Source organism: Oryzias latipes, chromosome 16 (assembly GCF_002234675.1).
Source record: "Oryzias latipes chromosome 16, ASM223467v1".
Classification (NCBI taxonomy): domain Eukaryota; kingdom Metazoa; phylum Chordata; class Actinopteri; order Beloniformes; family Adrianichthyidae; genus Oryzias; species Oryzias latipes.
Genome location: NC_019874.2, coordinates 17,693,982 through 17,713,806, shown reverse-complemented (window position 1 = coordinate 17,713,806; position 19,825 = coordinate 17,693,982). Strand labels below are relative to the sequence as shown.

Below are 19,825 nucleotides of genomic sequence, written 5' to 3'. Positions count from 1 at the left end.
ACATGACCCACCCCACCTTCTCCCCCTTTGGCCCACCACCACCCCCCTTATGGGGACGTCACTTCTTCCTTTTTCTCTTGTTTTCCATATAAAATAAAAAATCTGTCCAATACAAGAGGCTCTTAGGTTCAGTTTGCTTGGCTGATTTTGTTTTAAATTTGGGGTTTTATTCTACACTCAACAGGACAATCAGGGGTACATTTGTATTAACACCCTTTGTGCTTCAATCTAAATTTTTGTTTCCGGATGTGATATTCTAACGAAACCTTTTTTTTTTTTAATTATGTTCTTTACTAGACAGTAAAGAGATCTCAAGATCAATGACAGATCGTTAGCCTCAAAGCATAACTGCCTAACTCAGATTTGAATATTTTTAGAAAGTTGGAAAAAAGACACTTTTCAGCAAGTGCAATGGTATCTTTAGGCAGATATCAACATTTGGCCAAAAACATTACCTAAAAAATTACTTATACTATGAGGCTAACAAAAGCTTTTTTTTAGGGGAAAAAAGGTTTTTGAAGGTGGGCCGGGAATTAGAAATTAGTAAAAAAAGAGACATGGCCCACTCCCCACCTCCTCCCCCTTTGGCCCGCCACCACCCCCCTTATGGGGACGCCACTTCTTCCTTTTTTTTTCCGTTGTTCCAAATAAAATAAAAAAATCTGTCCAACACAAGAGGCTCAATTTGCTTGCTTTTGTTTAAAATCTGGGGTTTTACTCTACACTCTACAGGACAATCAGGGGTAAATTTGTATTAACACCCTTTGTGCTTTAATCTAAATTTTAGTTTTATGATGTTATTTATTTTTAGGAAAGTTTTTGATTATGTCCTTTATCAGACTGCAGACATCTCGAGTTTAATAACAAATCGTTAGCCTCATAGCATAATTACTAATTCTTTTTGAATATTTTTAGAAAGCTGGAAAAAAAGACACTTTTCAGCAAGTGGAATGGTATCTTTAGGCAGATATCAACATTTGGCAAAAAACATTGTTTTAAAAAATGACCTCTGCTATGGGGCTAACAAAAGTTTATTTTGTAGGAGAGGGACTTTTTTTTAAGGGGGGGGCACCAACTTACAGTTGACAGAAGAGGCGTTGAATCCCGGGTCAACTCGGTGGCTGATGGTGATGCCTGTGCCCCATGGCTGCTCGTCAATGGGCCCTTGGTGATGATCCGGGCTGGGCTTGCTGGTTGAGAGCTGTGCCTCGGTGATGGGCCCCGCCTCAGTAAAGGGCCGCGCCTCGATGAATGATCGCCCCTCAGGTGAAGAGCCATGAGGGGCTCAGTGACAGGCTGCGCCGGCTCGATGATTGGTGGTGCCCGGTTGGTGGTGTTGGTGGGCCGGACAGAGAGAAGAAATGGTGATGAACAGATGTTTTACATTTGAGGTTCACTTCTACACTCTTTAGGAAAACCATGTTTGTATAAACTTATTTTGTGCTTGAATTTTACTTTTATTTATTATTTGTAATTAGCTGTTTTTAAACTTTTCGTTTACTACTAAACTTGTTTTTAATCAGTCAGTACAAATGTATAAAGTTATTGTTGTGCCAAATCCTTTAAGCAAAACTTTTGGTAAATCAATCAAGCATAGGAAAGTGCAAATTAAATTTCTCTAGAGGTGTAAAGACTAAATGATTCTGCAAATCCAACACTTTTCAGCCTACAAATATGAATTATGCATCACTGCATAAAGCTTTGTGGGGTTTTTTCCAACAAAACATTCTTTGTTTTAAGCTTCATTAACATCCTCTGGCCCTAATTGCATGACTTAGCTTTTTCCAATAATACTTTTTGTTGGTAGCACTCTGAGCAGACCTTTTACTACAAATGTGTTACTAATGTTTATTGGATACTAAAATAAAATCTTGCTCAAAAAGGCATACCTAACTAAATATCCAAACGTAATAATGTAAACGCAATGTTTTGCTCTTGAAATACTGACTGAAGATTGACAGTTTTAACTGTTGGTTTGAGCTTTACTGAAATATTGTTTAGGGGAGGAGCTTTAGTGAAGGAAGGGTCAGGAATTTACAGACAGACTAGCCCCCTGATTGCTTTGCACTTCGTTTTATTTGATAACAAATATTTTTAGGGGGAGGAGCTTTTTTTGAAGGGAGGCATCAACCAGCAATTAACAGAAAAAGCGCCCCTCCCCCCCCATTGCCCCCCCAGGCCCCGTCAATTTTTCCTTTCCTCTTTCTGTCCTCTTTCCTCGTTTTCTTTCCAGCTTCTGAATATTTCATTTTGTTCTGTTTTTTTCCAATAATGTCCTTTATCAGAAAGGGAAGAGACGTTGAGATCAGTAACAAATGTTTTTTTAAGGGGGAGGAGCTTTGTTGAGGGGGGGCCAGCAACCACAAATTGACAGAGGAGGCATGGCCCCACCGCTACCTCCCCCTGGCCCGCCACCACCCCCCTTAAGGGGACGTCACTTTTTTTTTTCCTCTCTGTCCTCTCTCCTCTATTTCGTTCCAGCAGCCGAGCAAATGGATCTTAGAGCCTCTTGTTCTAGATGGATTTGGTCTTAAATTTGGGCTTCTCTTTTACAATCTAAGGGAAAATCTGGGGTATGTTTATACAAACACTCTCTTTTGTGTCTGAATCTAAATTTTAGTTTTAGAATTTGTTGTTTTGGTCTGATAATTGTTTTCAATTATGTCCTTGACCAGAAAGGGAAGAGATGTTGAGATCAATAACAAATATTATAAGGGGGAGGAGCTTTTTGAGGGGGGCCATCAACCAGCAATTGACAGAGGACACATGGCCCACCCACTACCCCCCCTAGCCCGCCACCACCCCCCTTAAGGGGACGTCACTTTTTTTTTCCTCTTTCTGTCCTTTTTCCTCATTTACTTTGGAATCTTAGAGCCTCTTGTTCTAGACACATTTTGTTTTAAATTTGGGGCTTTTTTCTACAATCTAAGGGAAAATCTGGGGTATATTTAAATGTACATGCCTTTTTGTGTTTGAATCTAAATTTTAGTTTTAGAATATTTTACTTTGGTCTGACAATGTTTTTTTCAAATATGTCCTTGACCAGAACAGAAAGAGGCATTGAGATTAATAACAAATATTTTAAGGGGGAGGAGCTTTACGTCACTCTTTTCCTTCCCTTTGTGTTTATGTTTTTCTGTCCAGCAGCTGAACTGAATCTGCGTTTCTTGTGTTGGACAGATTTTGTTTGACGTTTAGGATTCTACACTTTAATAGAAAATCAGGAGTATATTTGTGCAAAGTCCTCCTTTTTTCTTCCAATCTAAATTTTAACTTAAGTGTTTGATATTTTACCCCACCTCCTCCCCCTTTGCCCCCCCCTCCTTATGGGGACATTAATTAATTGATAATCATGCTAAGAGGCTAACGAGAGGTTTTTTTTCTGTTAGAGGGAGGAGTTTTTTTTTTAAGAGCAGTCCGAAACTTACGATTGGTGGAAGAGGCGCTGAATGCGGGGTCAGCTCGGTGGTGATGCCTGTTCTCCCTGGCTGCTTGTGGATCCTGCAAAATGAATGCAGTGATGCTCCAGTGACAAATGTGTCAGTTTAAAAACTACAAACACAAGGATTTGCAACTGAAAGAGCAAGTGATGCGACTGAAATAGAAACAATCGGAGGTTAAGTTTGAGCAGTGAAACTAAAACCAGTGAAAATGAAAAAAAGAAATTTTTGTTGAAAAGAAACAAGACTGCAAAATTAATGCAGTGATGCACAATCCATGGATGTAAATTGAAGGGTTGCATTTGGAGAAACATTTAGTCTATCCGCCACTGGAGACCTTTCTCTTGCAACTTCCTACTTTTGATTGATTTACCAAACATTGTACTTAACCTCGCATTAACACTCCTTGAATTATTGTAACTCTTTCACTGTTTATGCAATTAACGTGATTCCATTGGATTCTGAAAGCTCAGAAAGGCCAATCTGCGCATGAAATCCCTGTGACGCCTTAATTTATTTGTAATTTTGAAAAAAACATTTCAATTATATTTTGCTTTCAACTTTGCTGAATGAAGAAAAATTTTAAATGGAAGTTTTTGATATTTGCATCCATCAGCTTCCAGGGGATATTCAACACTTTAAAAGCTTTGCACATATTTTACCGTTTCATATCAGCACAAAGTTCCTTTTCTAAGCTTTCAGAATCCGTTGGAATTAGATTGTGGAAACAGTCAAAGAGTTGAGGTAATTCAAAAAGCAGGTTGTTTGCTTTCGCTGGTGACAGCTCCTCTGTTAAGGGATTAAAAGATCTGGCACAAATATAAATCCATACTAATGTAAACATCTACAATGTAATATTTTCCTTATGAAATATTGACTGAAAATCACGGTTTCATTTTTTGGTTTGCAATGAAACCGAACGCATAAATAAAATATTGTGATCAACTTTACTGAAGGAGGGACCAGTAATTTACAAAGACAGACTAAAAGAGATGGTGAGATCAATAACGAATCGTCAGCCTCATATTATAACTGCCTACGCCATATTTGAATGTTCTTAAAAAGTGGAAAAAAACACACTTTTTAGCAAGCAAAATGGCATTTTGTGGCAGAAATTAACATTTGACCAAAAAATGACATAGGCAATTATGCTATGAGGCAAACGAGTTTTACTTTTTGCTTTAGAGGGAGGAGCTTTTTTAAAGAGCCAGAAACTTACAATCAACAGAAGAGGCGCTGTATCCTGGCTCAGCTCAGTTGCTGGTGGTGATGCCTGTTCTCCATGGCTGGTTGTGGATCCTACAAAATTTAAACAATGATGCACAATGAATGTGTGTAGATAGAAGGGTTGCATTTGTAGAAAAAAACACTTTTTGGCAAGCAAAATGACGTTTTGTGTCAGATATCAATATCTGGCCACAAATGACTTGGGTAATTATGCAACTATGAGTCTAATAAAAGGGTTTTTTTTAGAGGGAGAAGCTTTTTTGAAGAGCGGCCATTTACTTACAATCAACAGACGAGGCGCTGCATCCTCAGGGGCTGGTGGTGATGCCTGTAACCCATAGCTGGTCGTCGATCCTGGGCCTTAGATGAGGGGCTGCACCTCGGTGAAGGGTTGTAAATATGACCCAACCGCTTTTAAAGGAGAAGCTGAGCAAGGACACCGGCGTACCAGACCTGTAAAGGCCATCGGCCGATGCCCCCCGAAACTTCCCCTTCAGGTAATGTATTTTTTATGTATTTATTTAGTTTTCTATTTTTTTTTTTTATAATTTTTTTATTTTATTTATTTATTATTATTTTTTTACATTTTTTATTTCTCCATCTCGTCATGACTGGGTGGTTTTATCCACTCAGCCATGGATGAAGAAGAAGATCTTCTAATGCTGGCCTGCAGTGTGGGAGTGAGGCCAGACATTTCTCCAGGAAGTCCTTGCAGTCTATGAAAAAGAAGAGTAAAAAGATGAAGCTGACAGATGCAGGGATCCATCCACTCAGTTAAGTTAAGATGTTTTGTTTTTTTTTACCTTTAGACAGCTCCGGGCGTGGCTTCAAGTCCTTCCAAAAAATTTTGTTTTGGCATGGAAAGGACGTTCGTGTAGAAGTTCGAATGTTACCCACCCCAACCTGCCACACCGTGGTGGGCCCGGCTGAATAGGAGCGGCAATGTGTGAATTCAGGGGGGTCTTGACACGTCGTTTCTAAAAAAAACACCCAAAAAAAATAAAACACATTTTAATCCCAATTTTATGTGACTTTCTGTCAGCTGTTCCCATCTTAGTTATTGGATCACTGTGTTACTACGCATCTGCCCCCCCCCCCCCCCCCCCTGCAAATATAGTGCAAAACTGAAGCAAAAGGCTGATCACTCACTCCAGACATATTTGTGCATTGTGTCCCTCTTTGTGAAGCTGCTGAGGCCGAAATCAATAAGGCGGACACGCGGGACAGTGGAGCTGGTCTCCACCAGAATGTTCTCCATTTTGATATCCTGGTGGAAGATTTCCCTGTCTTCCAGCTCTTTAGCAGCTTTTACAAGCTGCTTCAGGATGATCTGAGGAAGACAGAAGATACAGAACACTCTGAGAAAAAACACACGGAAGAAGACCTCCTCCTCAGAGGGAGAAAAAGAAATTAAGGACCCACTGTCAGCAGGTGGTCATGTCTGAACCCGCCTACCTTGGTCTCATCTTCCTCCAGCATCGTTTTTTTGACTCTATAGTCGAATAGGCATTCGACTGGCGTGGGTCTCTCCATGACTAGGATCAAGTCGTCTTCCTGGTCATAGTGGTCAAGCAGTAACACAGCAGCTGTGGACCCCACCTCTCCATCAGCCGCCTTTTGCATTATCAGAACCTCTGTAGGTATCTGCTTGCCTTCATTATCCTGTAAAATGCCAGGAAAGATGAGGGTGAGAAGCTGCACAGGTGAGACTTCAGGTGAGCACCAGTGACTGCGGCTAAACCTACGGTTTGCCGTAAGACCTTGGATTGTGGTATGTATTTGATCGCAACCTGTAAGACACAAACAGAGCTTTGGTGAGCATTTCCCTCCTGATCTGCTCCATCAACAGCTTCTCTATGTCACACTTACTGGGAAGCGATCAGCAACGCGAAAGCCAGCATAAACGGACCCATAGCCTCCTTCTCCCAGCAGGGCCCGCTTCTCGTACTTTACTGCAGAGACACAGCAGATAAGTTCCATTATGACTGTGAGGAAAAGCTATTTCAACAGGATTTTAATTTTGTCCTACACTTATTTAGAAACCTGTTATTTTTACCTTCAAATTGGTTTTGGTTGCTTGTCTCGTCTTGTGCTTCTTCCTTTTCTCTGGAATCTTCTGAAAAGAGCAGACACACATTTGAGAAACTGTAAAGAAAAAGTAACTTAAGAATGAAAGGATTCCAATTTTTTTCTGAAGGCCAAAGATCAAAGCTTCTGTAAATTCATTAATGGTCACATTTTCCTCACAGTCAGAACAGCTTTAGAAGAGCTGCTAAAGGACTGCATGAAATTATTGCTTTAATTTCTTACTCTCTGTCAAACATTACTGAGTATTCACATTAAATCTTCTTTCTACTTTGATCTTTTCATTTAATGTTTAAAACAAAGTGACTTTTAAGTAACTATTTAAAGTTTAGGTAAAAACACAGAGACCCTAATGTTTTCTGTATTTGCCAAACCTTTGACAAAACATCTGTCATAAATGGAAATAACAGACAATCAACCTTACATTTCCTATTCATCACAGAATAGAAAATTATTTTATGCACAATTATTTTATTGTGCAAATTAAACAAAAATGAGGGGACTTTAAAAAATGTACACGAAAACAAAATATAGATTTTTATGACTTTTTTTTTGTCTTTTTAGGTTTATTTTTTAGAAAAATTCAGAAATTTTCTGTGTGAAAATAGTTTCAATGACAAACAGAGGTTTTCAGAAGATGAGCTCTAAAACATTTGGACATTTTCAATTTATCCTTTGATATATTTAACTAAACAACATATTTTTTTGCAAATGTTTCTCCAATTAATTTAAATAAAAATGCATTTGTTTTGCTTTTTTAAGTATCCTGCTGTTTGTTTAAGTTAAAACCAGCTTCTAAGGTCAAATACTGAGTGCAGTAATCAGTTTGCTATCACTGAGAAAAATCAAGTGTTAAAATCCTCTTACCGCCATCAGTGTCAACAGGGTGTAGAGTGCTGCTACGTGGAGAAAATCTCCTCCTTTTCTGTGCAGTCACCCCTTCAGGTGAGTACTGTAACTTTCTCTTTCTGGATGTCGCATTGAAAGGCTCTGCAAAAAAAGAAACAACAATAAGAACTGTTAGGAGACACAAACCTGGCATGTGTTCACTTAGGAGACGTCTGGGTCAAAAGAACAATTCACTACATTTTATTTTTCATGTTGACTGGACATTCACATAGCACTTTATTATTTATAAATCAGATAACCTTTATCATATCTGACTACTATTGTGCAATACTTGATTTATAACCCAATTATATTGATCAATATCAGGATTTTGCCAGAAAATTGTGTAGTAAACGTGAGTTAAAAACAATTAAAAGCCGGAGATTTTTCAAAGCCACACAGATCACTGTCGGGTCACTATTTGTCTGGGGGGTGGGGGGTGCTGACCCCGCACTATTCCCACACATGCAAAAAAACATTAGGAGAAATTGTTTTGAAACATCATTTTTTTCAGTTATAATAGCAAATTTTAGGCTTTCATTCAAAGTAATTCATCTTTTTGTCTTTACTTCACCCTGAACCAGTAACATCATGGAAGATGGAGTGGGTGGAGTTATTGATCACTGTGCACGTCAAACTATCAACAAATCCTAATTGTGATCCATCTTTATTGTCTAAAACGACAGGCACACTTTTACAAAGAAAACAAAAAAGGAGGCAGATGTTGATGATGATAGCAATGATCTCACTGGAATGCAATAACTAGTACTTAGAAGAATCAAAAGTGTTAAATTCATCTTACCGTTATTAGAGTCAAAGGGTTGGGGGGTGCTGCTACATGGAGAAAGCCTCCTCTGTTTCCCAGCAGTCACCCCTTAAGGTGAGTATTGTAACTTCCTCTTTCTGGATGTCGCATGGAAAAGCTCTGCAAAAAAAGCAACACAACATTGAGGAAAGTTAGGACACAAGCTTGAAGAAAGCTTTACTTAAGAGTCGTTTGGATCAAACAACAGGGGGAGGGGTGGAGTTATTGATCACTGTGCACATCAAACTATCAACAAATACTTATTTTGAAGCATCTTCATTGTCCAAAATGACTGGCATACTTTTACAAAGAAAACAATAAAGTAGGGAGATGTTGATGATGCTAGCTACATAGCAATGATCTCTCTGGAATGTAAAATAAAACAAAACTGGTAATATCAACAGTAGGTGAGTCAGTGCCTAAACCAGCATCATCTAATATGTGCTAAATATGCGATTTATGTCTTTGATTCATTTAGATCACCTTGATACTCAACATATCTATATTTGGCATTTGTAACGCTTTCTATCCAAAAATTGTACATTATAGACATTTTTATTACATGTCCTCACTTTAAATTTATTTATGCCATGGTCCGGGTGAATACTGGAATACTGCTTCATCATCTGGACAAAAACAACCTGTAAAAGGTGAACTGTCTCTCTGATCTGATGCTTTATTCAACCCATCGGCACGATCAGCATATATATATTGCTTTATATCGCGAATTATGACTGCAGCGGTAACGTGAAAACGTGCCGCACCACGTAACACACAGTCTTTTTTTTTTAAAAAGTGATCGAAATCGGAAAAACAAAAAAAACAAGAACTAAGGCCTAAAAACTGGTTAATGTTTATTTTTTTTCTGGGTGACCATGTTATAAGCAGGTTAATGGCCTTCGAAGTTTGCATTATCACTTTTTAATGCACTTCGTGGAAGCAACCTCAGGCTTCTACAGCGTGCGTTAAAAAGTGATAATGCAAACTTCGTCGCCCATTAACCCTTATGTATTTCACGTTTATTAGTCATTTTTTAGCAGCCTGTGACCTGACATGGGCAAAAAGCAACAAAAATAAAAAAAAAATTTGCTGCCATAAAACAGTAATTTGTTCCCTCAGAATATTTGTGACCAGACCAATAAAATATATTTTGCCACTACATTATTGATGTTACTTAATTTTCTTAATCTCGCCCACTAAACCAGCGGAATCAGCATTTAATCTTATGCAGTTAAAAGCTGGAACAGTCTCCCTAAGGTTGTGAGACAGGCCTCCACTGTGCTAAGGTTCAAATCTAGACTCAAAACATTCCTGTTTAGCCGTGTCCTTATCGACACCTCTTTTCATTTTCTTTTCTCTTTCCTTTATTTTAAAGTAAATTTTAGAATGATTATGTATGTTTTTAATCTTCGCACAGTTATGTATCGTGATTTTAATGCCTTTTTCCCTGTTTTGTGAAGCACTTTTAATTACTTTCTGTACGAATAGTAATATACAAATAAACTTGCCTTCCCTAAACCATTTTTGGCATGCTTGAGGTGAGTGGAGTAAACTCCAGTGAACATGCCCCTCCCATTTCACTCTCCATTTTCACCTTCAATATCCAACGAGTGATGTCATTGTTTTCTGGAGGTGTAGCGATAAATAGATGAAGCGATATATATTCCAAAAATCTAACCAGATCGATCTAACCGAGGCAAGTGGTTGATCAAATGAACCTATACCATTAAAAAAATCATTTCAAAACGAGATAAATTGATAATCGATCTTGGTAAATACCACTTGGATTAAGGCACAGTATGTTTATTTTAGTATTATGTAAAAATGGTTATCACAGCAGACTACACACATGTGATGTCAGCATAAAATGATCCAACCATCATTACAGTCAAATGTGTGGAAACACTTTAAATTTTGCAAAGACATGTGACCATGCAGCACGTGTGTCAAACTCAAGGGGCCACATCCGGCCCATCGTGTAATTATATCCAGCCTGTGAGATAATTTTATGTTGTTTTTATTAATGTCTCGGCAATATGTAGTGGTATGTACCAGTAACATTAACTACAGATCCCAAAATGCAACACAGCTGCCTTGCCAAATACTAGTGCTGCCAGGTTGGGCGGTTTTCCTCTCAGTTGGACAGTTTTGAAGCCCAACCGTGTCTGATAACAGTAAAACCTAAGAAGTCAGGTATTGACTTTTATTTTGAAATATGAGACAGAAATGCTTCCTTATGTTACCACCATAAAACAGTTGATCACTAATAGTACATTAGTAATGACTCCAGTTGATTTTAGTACAAATTTGAATTTAAGTCCGTCAGGTGTTTGTACGAGTGCTGGACGTCCTGTGTACATCCCTAGGCACTCAGAGGCGTGACACAACCATCACCTGTTGAATCAACAAACACAAACAGAACCAGGTGCTACTTGTTAAATGTTTTATTCATTCATTTATTTACATATACAGGGAAATGCATAACATAGATAATTAATTAATATCCAAAGCTAAAACAAATTTCAAATACACACCTGGCCTGAAATACCCTTTAGCAGTCACGACCCTGTGATTTATAAGTAACTGTTGAGCATCAAAATTCAAATGGTATTGAACCACCGCTGTGGAGAAAAACCAAACCCCAAGCCAAAAGAAACATGTAGCAAAAGACCCGTCAGGAAAACTGATGACTCTCTTTTAACCTTCAAAATATTTGGAAAAGCAGCAGCGCAGAGCCTCAGCAGGAGCAGGCGGCCAACGCAGTGTTGCATAACGCAAAAAAGACTAATAACTCACTTCCATAAGGCTTCTGCAAGTGACAAAACACTGCACCAATCCAAGATTCATTTCTGACAACTCAAACGGTTTGTCTTTCTGTGAACAGCTTTAACATAGAAACATATCAGTGACTCATCAACTTACAAGCATTTGTGCGTGTTTATGTCAAAATAAATATTTGTAACCTCAAAAATGATGTGGTTTAACTTTTTTTTGTAACAAAACCAGATCTCTTGTGAACATGGATCTAATTCATTCTACAACTCGCAAACTGACATTTCCTCTCAGCGTTAAAGAGGAAATATTTATTAACGAGCATGCAGAAATGTAGCAGTTTGCACAGAAATCCCCAAGGACAAAGACCTGTAAAAATCTGTGGTGACTCCTTTTCTTACTTGGAAGGGATTTTTGTAACTTCAATCCAGCTGAATCTTTAAAAAAACACAAGGTTTTTGCTTTGAAACACAAATATCTGTAATAATGATATTTCAGCAACATTGCAAAGTGTGTGAGATAAAAGTTGCCAGGCAAGACTAGCAGCATAAATAACCTTTAGTTTTTTTTTAGATCTAGTTTTTAACAGATCTCTTAATTTAAAAAAACTTCTTTAGGATACATTTTTATATTAAAAGTGTTAAAATGTCATGGCAGAGTACCGTGTCACATTTGCATGTCTACAGAAGAGCACTGAATTTTCAGCACAAAACGCTGCAGAAGTGTGAGTGAACGTCTCAAGAGGTGGTTGGCGACAGCTCAGGTCTGCCCTTCCTGTCTCTGAGCTCCGATCACATGAGGGTTGAACTGAGTGATGATGATGGTGATGTCATCGCGGTACATGCGAGCCAGCTCCTCTGGCAGTGACAGCATTTTTGACAGCCTCTCGTGGTCCACGGTACCAAACTCGTTGTTTCCCACCGCGTGGCGCATTAAATGGGTGGCAGAGTTCTGATCCTCGAAAGCCGACGACATTCGGGTCTTTCGCTCTTCCAGTAGCCCCTGCATTTGTCCCAGAGTGACTTTGTAGCCGCCCACTTTGAGGGGCTGGCACTGATGTACTCCTGTTAAATACTCCCCCACGATGCGAACCACCTCCTGCCTGTGGAGGGTCTCCCACAGACCGTCTGAGCCGATTACCTAACGGCAGAAAACAGCATCAGGTTACTGCATTTTCAGACCATAACTTAAAATCCTTTACTTTTACTTTGAATCCAGTGGGCCTGATAAATGAAATTTGGTTTTGCTCACTGACCTCTGAGCTGGTTTCCTGCAGTGAAAGTTTAATCCGCTCACAACTAAGAGGCACATTTCTAATACGCTACTGTAAAAACTGCGTCCTAGATATCAACTGTTTTGTTTTTTTATTTTGGCATATAGTGGCATAATCATAACTAAAAGAAGACAGGGGATGCTTTTACAGTGGATCAAAGATGAGACTATAAGACGCTCTATAATCTGGAGCGTCTCTCAACACATTGTAAACACAAGGAGCATCAAGTAAAAATATCTAATCAATAAATATCAACTGTTCCCTTAAGACAAAATACTACAAATAACTAATTTTGATTTACTTCTCACAAACGCCTTTTTAAATAACTACATTAAGAGAAACATAAAAATAAACAGTCATAAACCCTGAATCTGTGTGAATAATAGAAAATTGGAATTCTGTATGCTTTTTGTTCCTATATCACTGTGCACTTTTGGGTACCTCAAAGGAAAAAAGGTGCACCAGTGGCACAGAGTTTCCCCCTTAGATGAGGACAATGATCCACACATTAGTATGAAAAGCTCATAATTCAGTTATCACAAGTAATTAGCAGTGACTCAGAATCTGGTGGTAGTTTGATGTTTGTTCCCTAAGCTAAACTATTCCATCTACTAAAAGGATGCTCTCAGTCCTTTCATTTGATGTTTTTGCTTCCTTCTTTCACCACAGCATTTTGCAGAGGGAGTAGATGTTGAGGGTTCAGACTTGATGTCCACATTTCTAATCTACTCAACAGTCTGAATGGATTCCCTCTGGATTTTATATGTCTGCTTTTTGCCCCCTCCTTTTTTGGTCTGAAATAACTCTTTAGAGTTTAAAGGCAGTCAACCTTAAAAACAAAACTGTACTTCCCATGTGCCTGTAGAAATGAGAGCTGCTGTTTCTCTTCATGAAATCTTCACTTTTTTGCTTTGCAAAGTTTAACAGTTTAAAGTTTTAACACTGGAAACGTATCCGGTCGTTTACCCAAACACAATAACAATTCTGTATTTTATAACATCCCCATTTTCTCTCCATGTTTAAAACTTTCTTCATAGTAATGGTTAGTTGTTCAGCACCTAATCTCTAAAATGTATAGCCGTGCATTTGAAGAGTTTTTTAAACACAGCAGCAATTTCATTTTGTCTGATTAACTAGTTTAAGATCTACTTGAACAGGAAACTGCAGAAAACTGCTGAATTTTTTAAAATAGAAAGTCTGTTAATAAAATATCCCTAAAAGCAAGATTCTCCATCTTTATGGGGGCATTTCCTTTCTGAGGAACTTTAAATCCGTGTCTTGCCTGAATCTGGAAAACACAAACAGACACATGCAGAAATGTGCAAATATTCCTATGATGCGGGACTTCTCACCATAAATCGATCCTGTGGTCGAAGTCTGTGATGCGTGATCTCAGGCTCAGCAGTCAGGTATGGGGGTGTGTGATAGTTGGGGGGGATAAACTTTGTGTGCTCATTTTCGTGGAGCTGATCAGGTCCAGACTCCAGAACTCGCTTCTGCAGTTCGATACTCCACTTGAACTTCACGTCACCAAATGCCCGAAAAGGCATGAGCAGACCTAACAGTCGATCCTGAGGTCAAAGAAGGAGAGGATCTAAATCTGTTTAACCATAAAAGAACGCTTAAGATTCGCACACAAGACTACCTGACGTATGACTGTCTTCCTTTCCGATGGCGGGTGCTCACTTCGTATGCGAGCGACCTCGCTTTCATTTTGGGCGCTGTGGTCATTGGAGAGTGTGTGAGCAGTGAAGGAGCCATCCTCTTCCTGCACTCCCAGCACCGCCCGAGCATCTCCTGCATTAGCTATGAAGCTGTGAAAACAAAGGGTAGACAACGGTTGAACACTTCTGTTCAGCAGTTTGGAAATAAAGGTCGTCTCATAACGCAACACAAAGCAAGAAATATCAAAGCCAGAAAAATGATAAATGACTGTTATCGTCTTATTAATTCTAAGTTAACTTTAGACTGTTGTAGTCAGATTCCCTCCAGATCATTCTAGGGAAGTCAGACTAATTTTGTTTTAATTCAAGCCTAAATATGTGACCAGCAGATTTCATCAAAGGACATACAGGTCGTGCCCGTCAATGTGAGCCACACAAGCCGTCGCCCCGGAGAAGGCCACTCTTAGAACCCAGTAGTGAAGAAATGCATTTGGGTCTCCAACCTGGAGGGGAAATAAAAGCAGTTAAACCCTCATATTTTTATACTAAAGATCAGGTTTAGTAAATATCTATACGAGTGAAGCAAAAAGCAAGATTTGGAACAAGAGGATAAAATGGAATGGGATTTAGACATTATCAAGATCAAGATCAAACCATGTGGGGAGCCTCATAAATTATGCTTAAAAGTATTTTAAACATGTTTTCTTTTAAATATTATATTCAAAGTTTACTGCACATTTAGACAAGTTCAGAGCCCAGACAGAAACAGAAGTTGTATTCAGATAAATTGAGACTTTATAGTTTTCTTAGTACATAACACCAGAGTTGAAGTGTCTTCACCAGCTCCCTGTCAGCTTTAGAATCAGTTTTAAGATTTTTTAATTGGTTTATAAATGTTTGAATACCGGTAGTTTTTGTCCTACTGTTTAGCTAAACTGCTGAATACCCATAGTTCATCAGGTGCAGCCTTGCTCTCAGTCCCAGGAGTCTGAACAGAAACCCACAGAGGCCTCGTTCCAGTGCTGAGTGGACCTCGTCTATGAACAGCCTCCCAGAGGGTCTGAGAGCTTCATTATTGGTGCAGAAATATTAAAAAGAAACTTAAGAAAAACATCCCTTTTTAACCCATAATTTACTTAAATTATTGCTCCATTTTCTTATATCTTGCTTGTTATATTTTGTATCAAGTCAAGTTAAAAAAATAAAACGTGAATTCCTTTATTTGGTTTTTACTTTTCATTAGTTTTATAATCTTAACTAAATGCGTTTAGTTCATTTTGTAACCACAGAGTCTCATTAGCCTAGCTTTAATCCTAATGTCGTCATTCTCCATATTGCTCTTCGAGTCTATAATTGATATGTATTATTGACTGATAATGATCAAATAAAAAAAATTGACAGAAATGTACAAAAACTGTCTGCACACATCCTTCAGTAAAGGTTGTACCTGAGCTTCCAGTGAAATGTCGCTGTCCAGCCTCTTGAAAGCATTGAGCAGCGCCTCCCGGGTTTCCGGAATCTCTCCTGGGCTGCAGGCGGACAAAGGGTGATAAGCAGGAAGCTAAAGGGCAGGAAGTGAGGCTGAAAACACCGGGGCCACTGTTGGTGTGGGTGCTCCGGTGCAGGCAATAAAATGACAAAACTTGAAAGTCGAGTTTGAAAAGTCAACACCTTAAGGAAGACGGACTTCGTGACGTAATTTATGTGAAGGTTAAAAAGCGGTGCATTTGAAGACAATACCCAGAATTGTGAAGGATAACCAAAAATATAGTATAGTGTAACATTATTGAGATGTTGTCAGATTCTCCTAGGTTTCTCACCTGGTAAGATCTATTAATTCCTGCCAGTATGTTCGAAGGCTGTTAAAATAAAGTTTCTGAGCCTCTCGGCTGAAATAGTCATTGGGATGTTTGTGCCACTGCAGAATGGGACTGAGAGGCCTTCCCGCCTCCACCGCAGCCTCCAGCTCACACAAGGTATCATGGGGAAGTAGGGAAACTGCAATGTAGTAGAACAACCGCTCACACAGCGCCTGGAGGGGGAGTGAGAGTTGGTTTGAGCAAACAGATTCAGTGCAGCAAGACCTGCAGCCCATATTCTATGTTAGCATTTCAGATTCCTGTACAATTGCAGATTTTAATTTGTGGAAATGATCAAATAAAAATACAGATTCCTGAATAAATCAGCACCAACAAAAAGAATGCATTTTTATTTTACTTTAAATTTGTGAATTTCTGTTCATTGGAGAGGGCAATAAAACATATGGGACGTCTTAGGCCGGCTTTACACTGCAGGTCTTGATGCCCATATCCGATTTTCTGACTATATCCGATTTTTTTGACGACCCGCTTACATCATCTTTTAAAAGTGACCCGTATCTGATTTTTGCATTTACACTATACAATGCTGAAACTATCAAACGTAGATGTTCTGAGGACTACGTAGCAGCATTTCCGCCTTCCGCGGTCCTCTTTCGGACTTTTGTGACTGCGGTCATGGAGGCAAGGCGGCGACGGAAGGAGGCGTTGCCTTGGGCGCTCCTGAGGGGATGCACAGGGGAAGAAAAAGGAGGGCTGCTCGGCTCTCTCTGAGTTTTGAATGAGTGTTTGCAGACGTTGTGCTAACAGTTTGATCCAAGGGTTGAACCTTTCCTGCGTGATGACTTCTCTTTTCCGACCGTGGTCAGACACGCACGGGAGATTTCCTCGGGGTTCACTTTTCCGTTCTGAACCCTCAGCCTCCAGAGTGAGTTAAGAAAGACTCCAAAACTTTTAGGGGAGACACCTTATTTTTGATTTACGGTTCTCTGACACTCCCCCGATCCGCGCTCACACCCCCTCTCTCTCTTTACACACACACACGGTCCCCATCATACACGCCCCCCAAAGAAATAGACGGCTTGTAGCCTGTTCCATAGCAACAGTGTCCCTCTTCAGTTACCGTTTGCGTCCGGACCGGACATAACAGCGGTTTCCGACTACGGTCTGAAGCCTGAGGCTGAAAGGTAACAGCTGACAGCAAAATCAGCGCACAAAAGCACCTTAATAAGTCATGTGATCTCAGTTGGTGGCCTCCTGAGTTGATGTCACTGAGGTACGACTTGCATTTACTGGGGAATATCCGATTTGTCTGCTTACATGGGACACGCAAATGCACGTATCTGATTCGTTTCCGATTTATTTCCACATATGAGGGAGGCCTGTATCCGATCTGAGAAAAACGGAATCCACGCGCTTTTGTCCTGCTTACACGCTCACCGGTCATATCCGATCTGTGCCAAATGAGAGGAAAAAAAATCGGAATTGGGTCACTTGAACCATGCAGTGTAAAGGCGGCCTTACTTTATTAACATCACCATTTGTTTGGATGTAATAAAATATATATATATTTTTTTCTAAATTTTAGCCCTTATGCTACTGTTGACACAGTTGTCCATAGTGGGATGAAAAAAGTCTCATCCTATTCTAGAGCAATCTAAACAACTCAGAGGAAGAGCCTGACCTGAGCACAAGCACAGCCAGCATGGCCATCAAACACACCCAGCAGCATTCCTCGGGTCTGCAGACACGTCGCCGCACTCCGTCGATCTTCGATGGGAGCATTAGCCGGAAGCTGATTGCTTTCAAAACCCAGAACTGATGACACGTTTTTCCCATCAAACTCCGGAACCTAAAATCCCCACACAAGAGAATCTCACATTAAAACAACAAACATAACAAATGCAAAGTGTCTTCCATGGGGGGGCACCACTGACCTTAAAGCTGTACTCATTGGCTTTCAGAATGGAATTGACCTGAGGAGGAGTGAGGTTGTAGCTGCACAGCACTGAGGACGATTGGTAGCTTCTTGATGGCTGTTGTTTTTCCAAGATGGGGGACGTTTGTCTTGGGGCGCGACGGTGAGTGGCGGGAAAAAAAAGGGACTGGTTGTGTTGACATGGCACCAGACCGGAGGCAAAGACCTTGGCACGGGGCAAACCCCTGAGCAGCTGAGATGTAACAGGCATTGCTTACGGTGCACTGCAGGTATACACAAACAAACCACTTTAAATGTGGACACACTGACTGGAGAAAAACCAAACACTTCTAAAGCTCCAAGTTACGGCAACCCAGAATCAAAAGTGCACACACCCCAGCGGAACAAAGTGTCCTCTGCATGCACTGTTAAACAAACCCTGTGCAAACAAACAGAAATTTGTTGATGAGATTTTGGGAGCAGGGAAAGACTCAATACCTGCAATTGACCTTCTTTAGCTCAGAAAATACAACAAAATAAATACAGTTTGACTGCCTCCTCTATAATAATCTGTCATCTTCAGCCTGTATTCCTGAATGACCCGTTTTGTATTTTCAAATTAGGTCAGATAAAGCAAAGGTATTTCACAGGGTATTGGCCAATTGATTGTCGTATTAAAAAGAACCTCTGTGCACTTAGTTAACAATTCAGACTCACTGGAAAAATATGACATAAAATAAAAGTAAAAGGCTTAATATTTACATAAGTAATCTATATACTTCCTACCATCTAAACAATGGCTTGCATGCCTTTGAAAGTCAGCCCTGAAGGCAATCGTTTGGTGAGTCGATGGAGGAAGATATAGCAAACAGAGGCCAGGAGTGGTTTAGTACACGCATAGATGAGTTTTAAAGCCCATTTCCTATGATTCATATATTTATATTTAGGTGCACTTTTTACTAAGACATCCTGTTGACATTGCATTCAGTGCAGGGAACCCTTTGAACTGTTCTGGTAATTCAGATGAAAGTAGGTGTGCTATAATTTCAGAGAGAGGTAGTGTTATTCAACACTCACATCACAAGACATTGACTTTTTTATTATTTTTTAACGCTCTGTCATTTTTACTATTAAATTTCATACAGCCACACAATCTGGCTTGCCTTCTGGAGTCCTCTGCACCCGGGCAGCATTGCCACACAGGAGGTAAAAATAACTTCAGCAGTAATTCAGTCCTGACATTTGCTTCTCCAGAAACACAAGTATTCGTGACCGACACTCCCTGCGTTCTTAGTCTGCTGTTGTGCTCCAATTAAAAGAAGAAAAAAATAACCTTTCAGTCATGCAATAATAGTATATTATGGCTGCCCGATAGGGACGTTAAAATGCTTCCATCTTAGTTAAACAACTCGACTGCGACACCGAGGTACTGTGCCAGGTCTTCGAGAAAGTTGCCATGTTGACATCAGTAGCCTCTCCAAGCTAAAGGGTAAGTAAAAAATAAAAATATTGGAGCTATATCCCGCGCCTATTCTTGTCTAATACGGCTGTAAACTGTAGTGAAATCAAGATAAATAGGCCAACATCTCCTAAATAACGACTATTGAATAGGTAGAGTGGTCAAATGTATGCTAACTTCTTTAGCCTTAGCTAATTGTAGGTTACACCCACTTTAGTTTCTATTACTGAAAATGGCTCATTTGTAACACTAGCATTATAATACTCATAGTGCAAATTCTCCGTACGTGGGTGCATATACAAATACGCAGAAAAATGTAGGAAGTACTCACGTTGGGTCTTACCTTAACTGCTGGATGTGGATAAGTTATTTAAGTGCATGGCTTGAAGCCGACCCCTCCACTCTGCATCGTTTCTCTGAGCGCCGCACCGCACACTTAGCGCTGATTGGCCGAGACCTGACGTACGCTATGACGCC

General features: G+C 39.7%; 2 protein-coding genes and 1 long non-coding RNA gene across 4 annotated transcripts; all 3 read right to left on the bottom strand.

Moving 5' to 3' along the window:
• Positions 1-3,116: 3,116 nt before the first annotated feature.
• LOC111949011 lies at positions 3,117-5,158 on the bottom strand. Its single transcript, XR_002875031.1, has 3 exons — positions 4,951-5,158; positions 4,660-4,739; positions 3,117-3,501 (listed from the first exon to the last, which is right to left on the bottom strand). It is a non-coding gene; the product is annotated as an uncharacterized LOC111949011 (long non-coding RNA).
• Positions 5,159-5,192: 34 nt separating this feature from the next.
• LOC111948937 (serine/threonine-protein kinase pim-3-like) lies at positions 5,193-7,794 on the bottom strand. Its single transcript, XM_023964125.1, has 8 exons — positions 7,620-7,794; positions 6,724-6,783; positions 6,537-6,619; positions 6,413-6,457; positions 6,123-6,329; positions 5,817-5,997; positions 5,471-5,644; positions 5,193-5,383 (listed from the first exon to the last, which is right to left on the bottom strand). Exons 1-8 carry the CDS (start codon positions 7,792-7,794, stop codon positions 5,289-5,291), a joined length of 1,020 nt encoding a protein of 339 aa, XP_023819893.1. The 3' UTR covers positions 5,193-5,288.
• A 3,080-nt stretch (positions 7,795-10,874) lies between these two features.
• Positions 10,875-19,811, bottom strand: pdp1 (pyruvate dehyrogenase phosphatase catalytic subunit 1). Of its 2 annotated transcripts, none has more exons than XM_004077872.4 (9): positions 19,692-19,811; positions 17,909-18,173; positions 17,656-17,823; positions 15,975-16,186; positions 15,602-15,683; positions 14,563-14,657; positions 14,136-14,304; positions 13,843-14,061; positions 10,875-12,357 (listed from the first exon to the last, which is right to left on the bottom strand). In XM_004077872.4, exons 2-9 carry the CDS (start codon positions 18,158-18,160, stop codon positions 11,977-11,979), a joined length of 1,578 nt encoding a protein of 525 aa, XP_004077920.1. In that variant the 5' UTR covers positions 18,161-18,173; positions 19,692-19,811; the 3' UTR covers positions 10,875-11,976. The 2 variants fall into 2 exon arrangements, with proteins under 2 accessions (XP_004077920.1, XP_011483536.1); XM_011485234.3 differs by having other exon boundaries at positions 19,680-19,785.
• Positions 19,812-19,825: the final 14 nt, after the last annotated feature.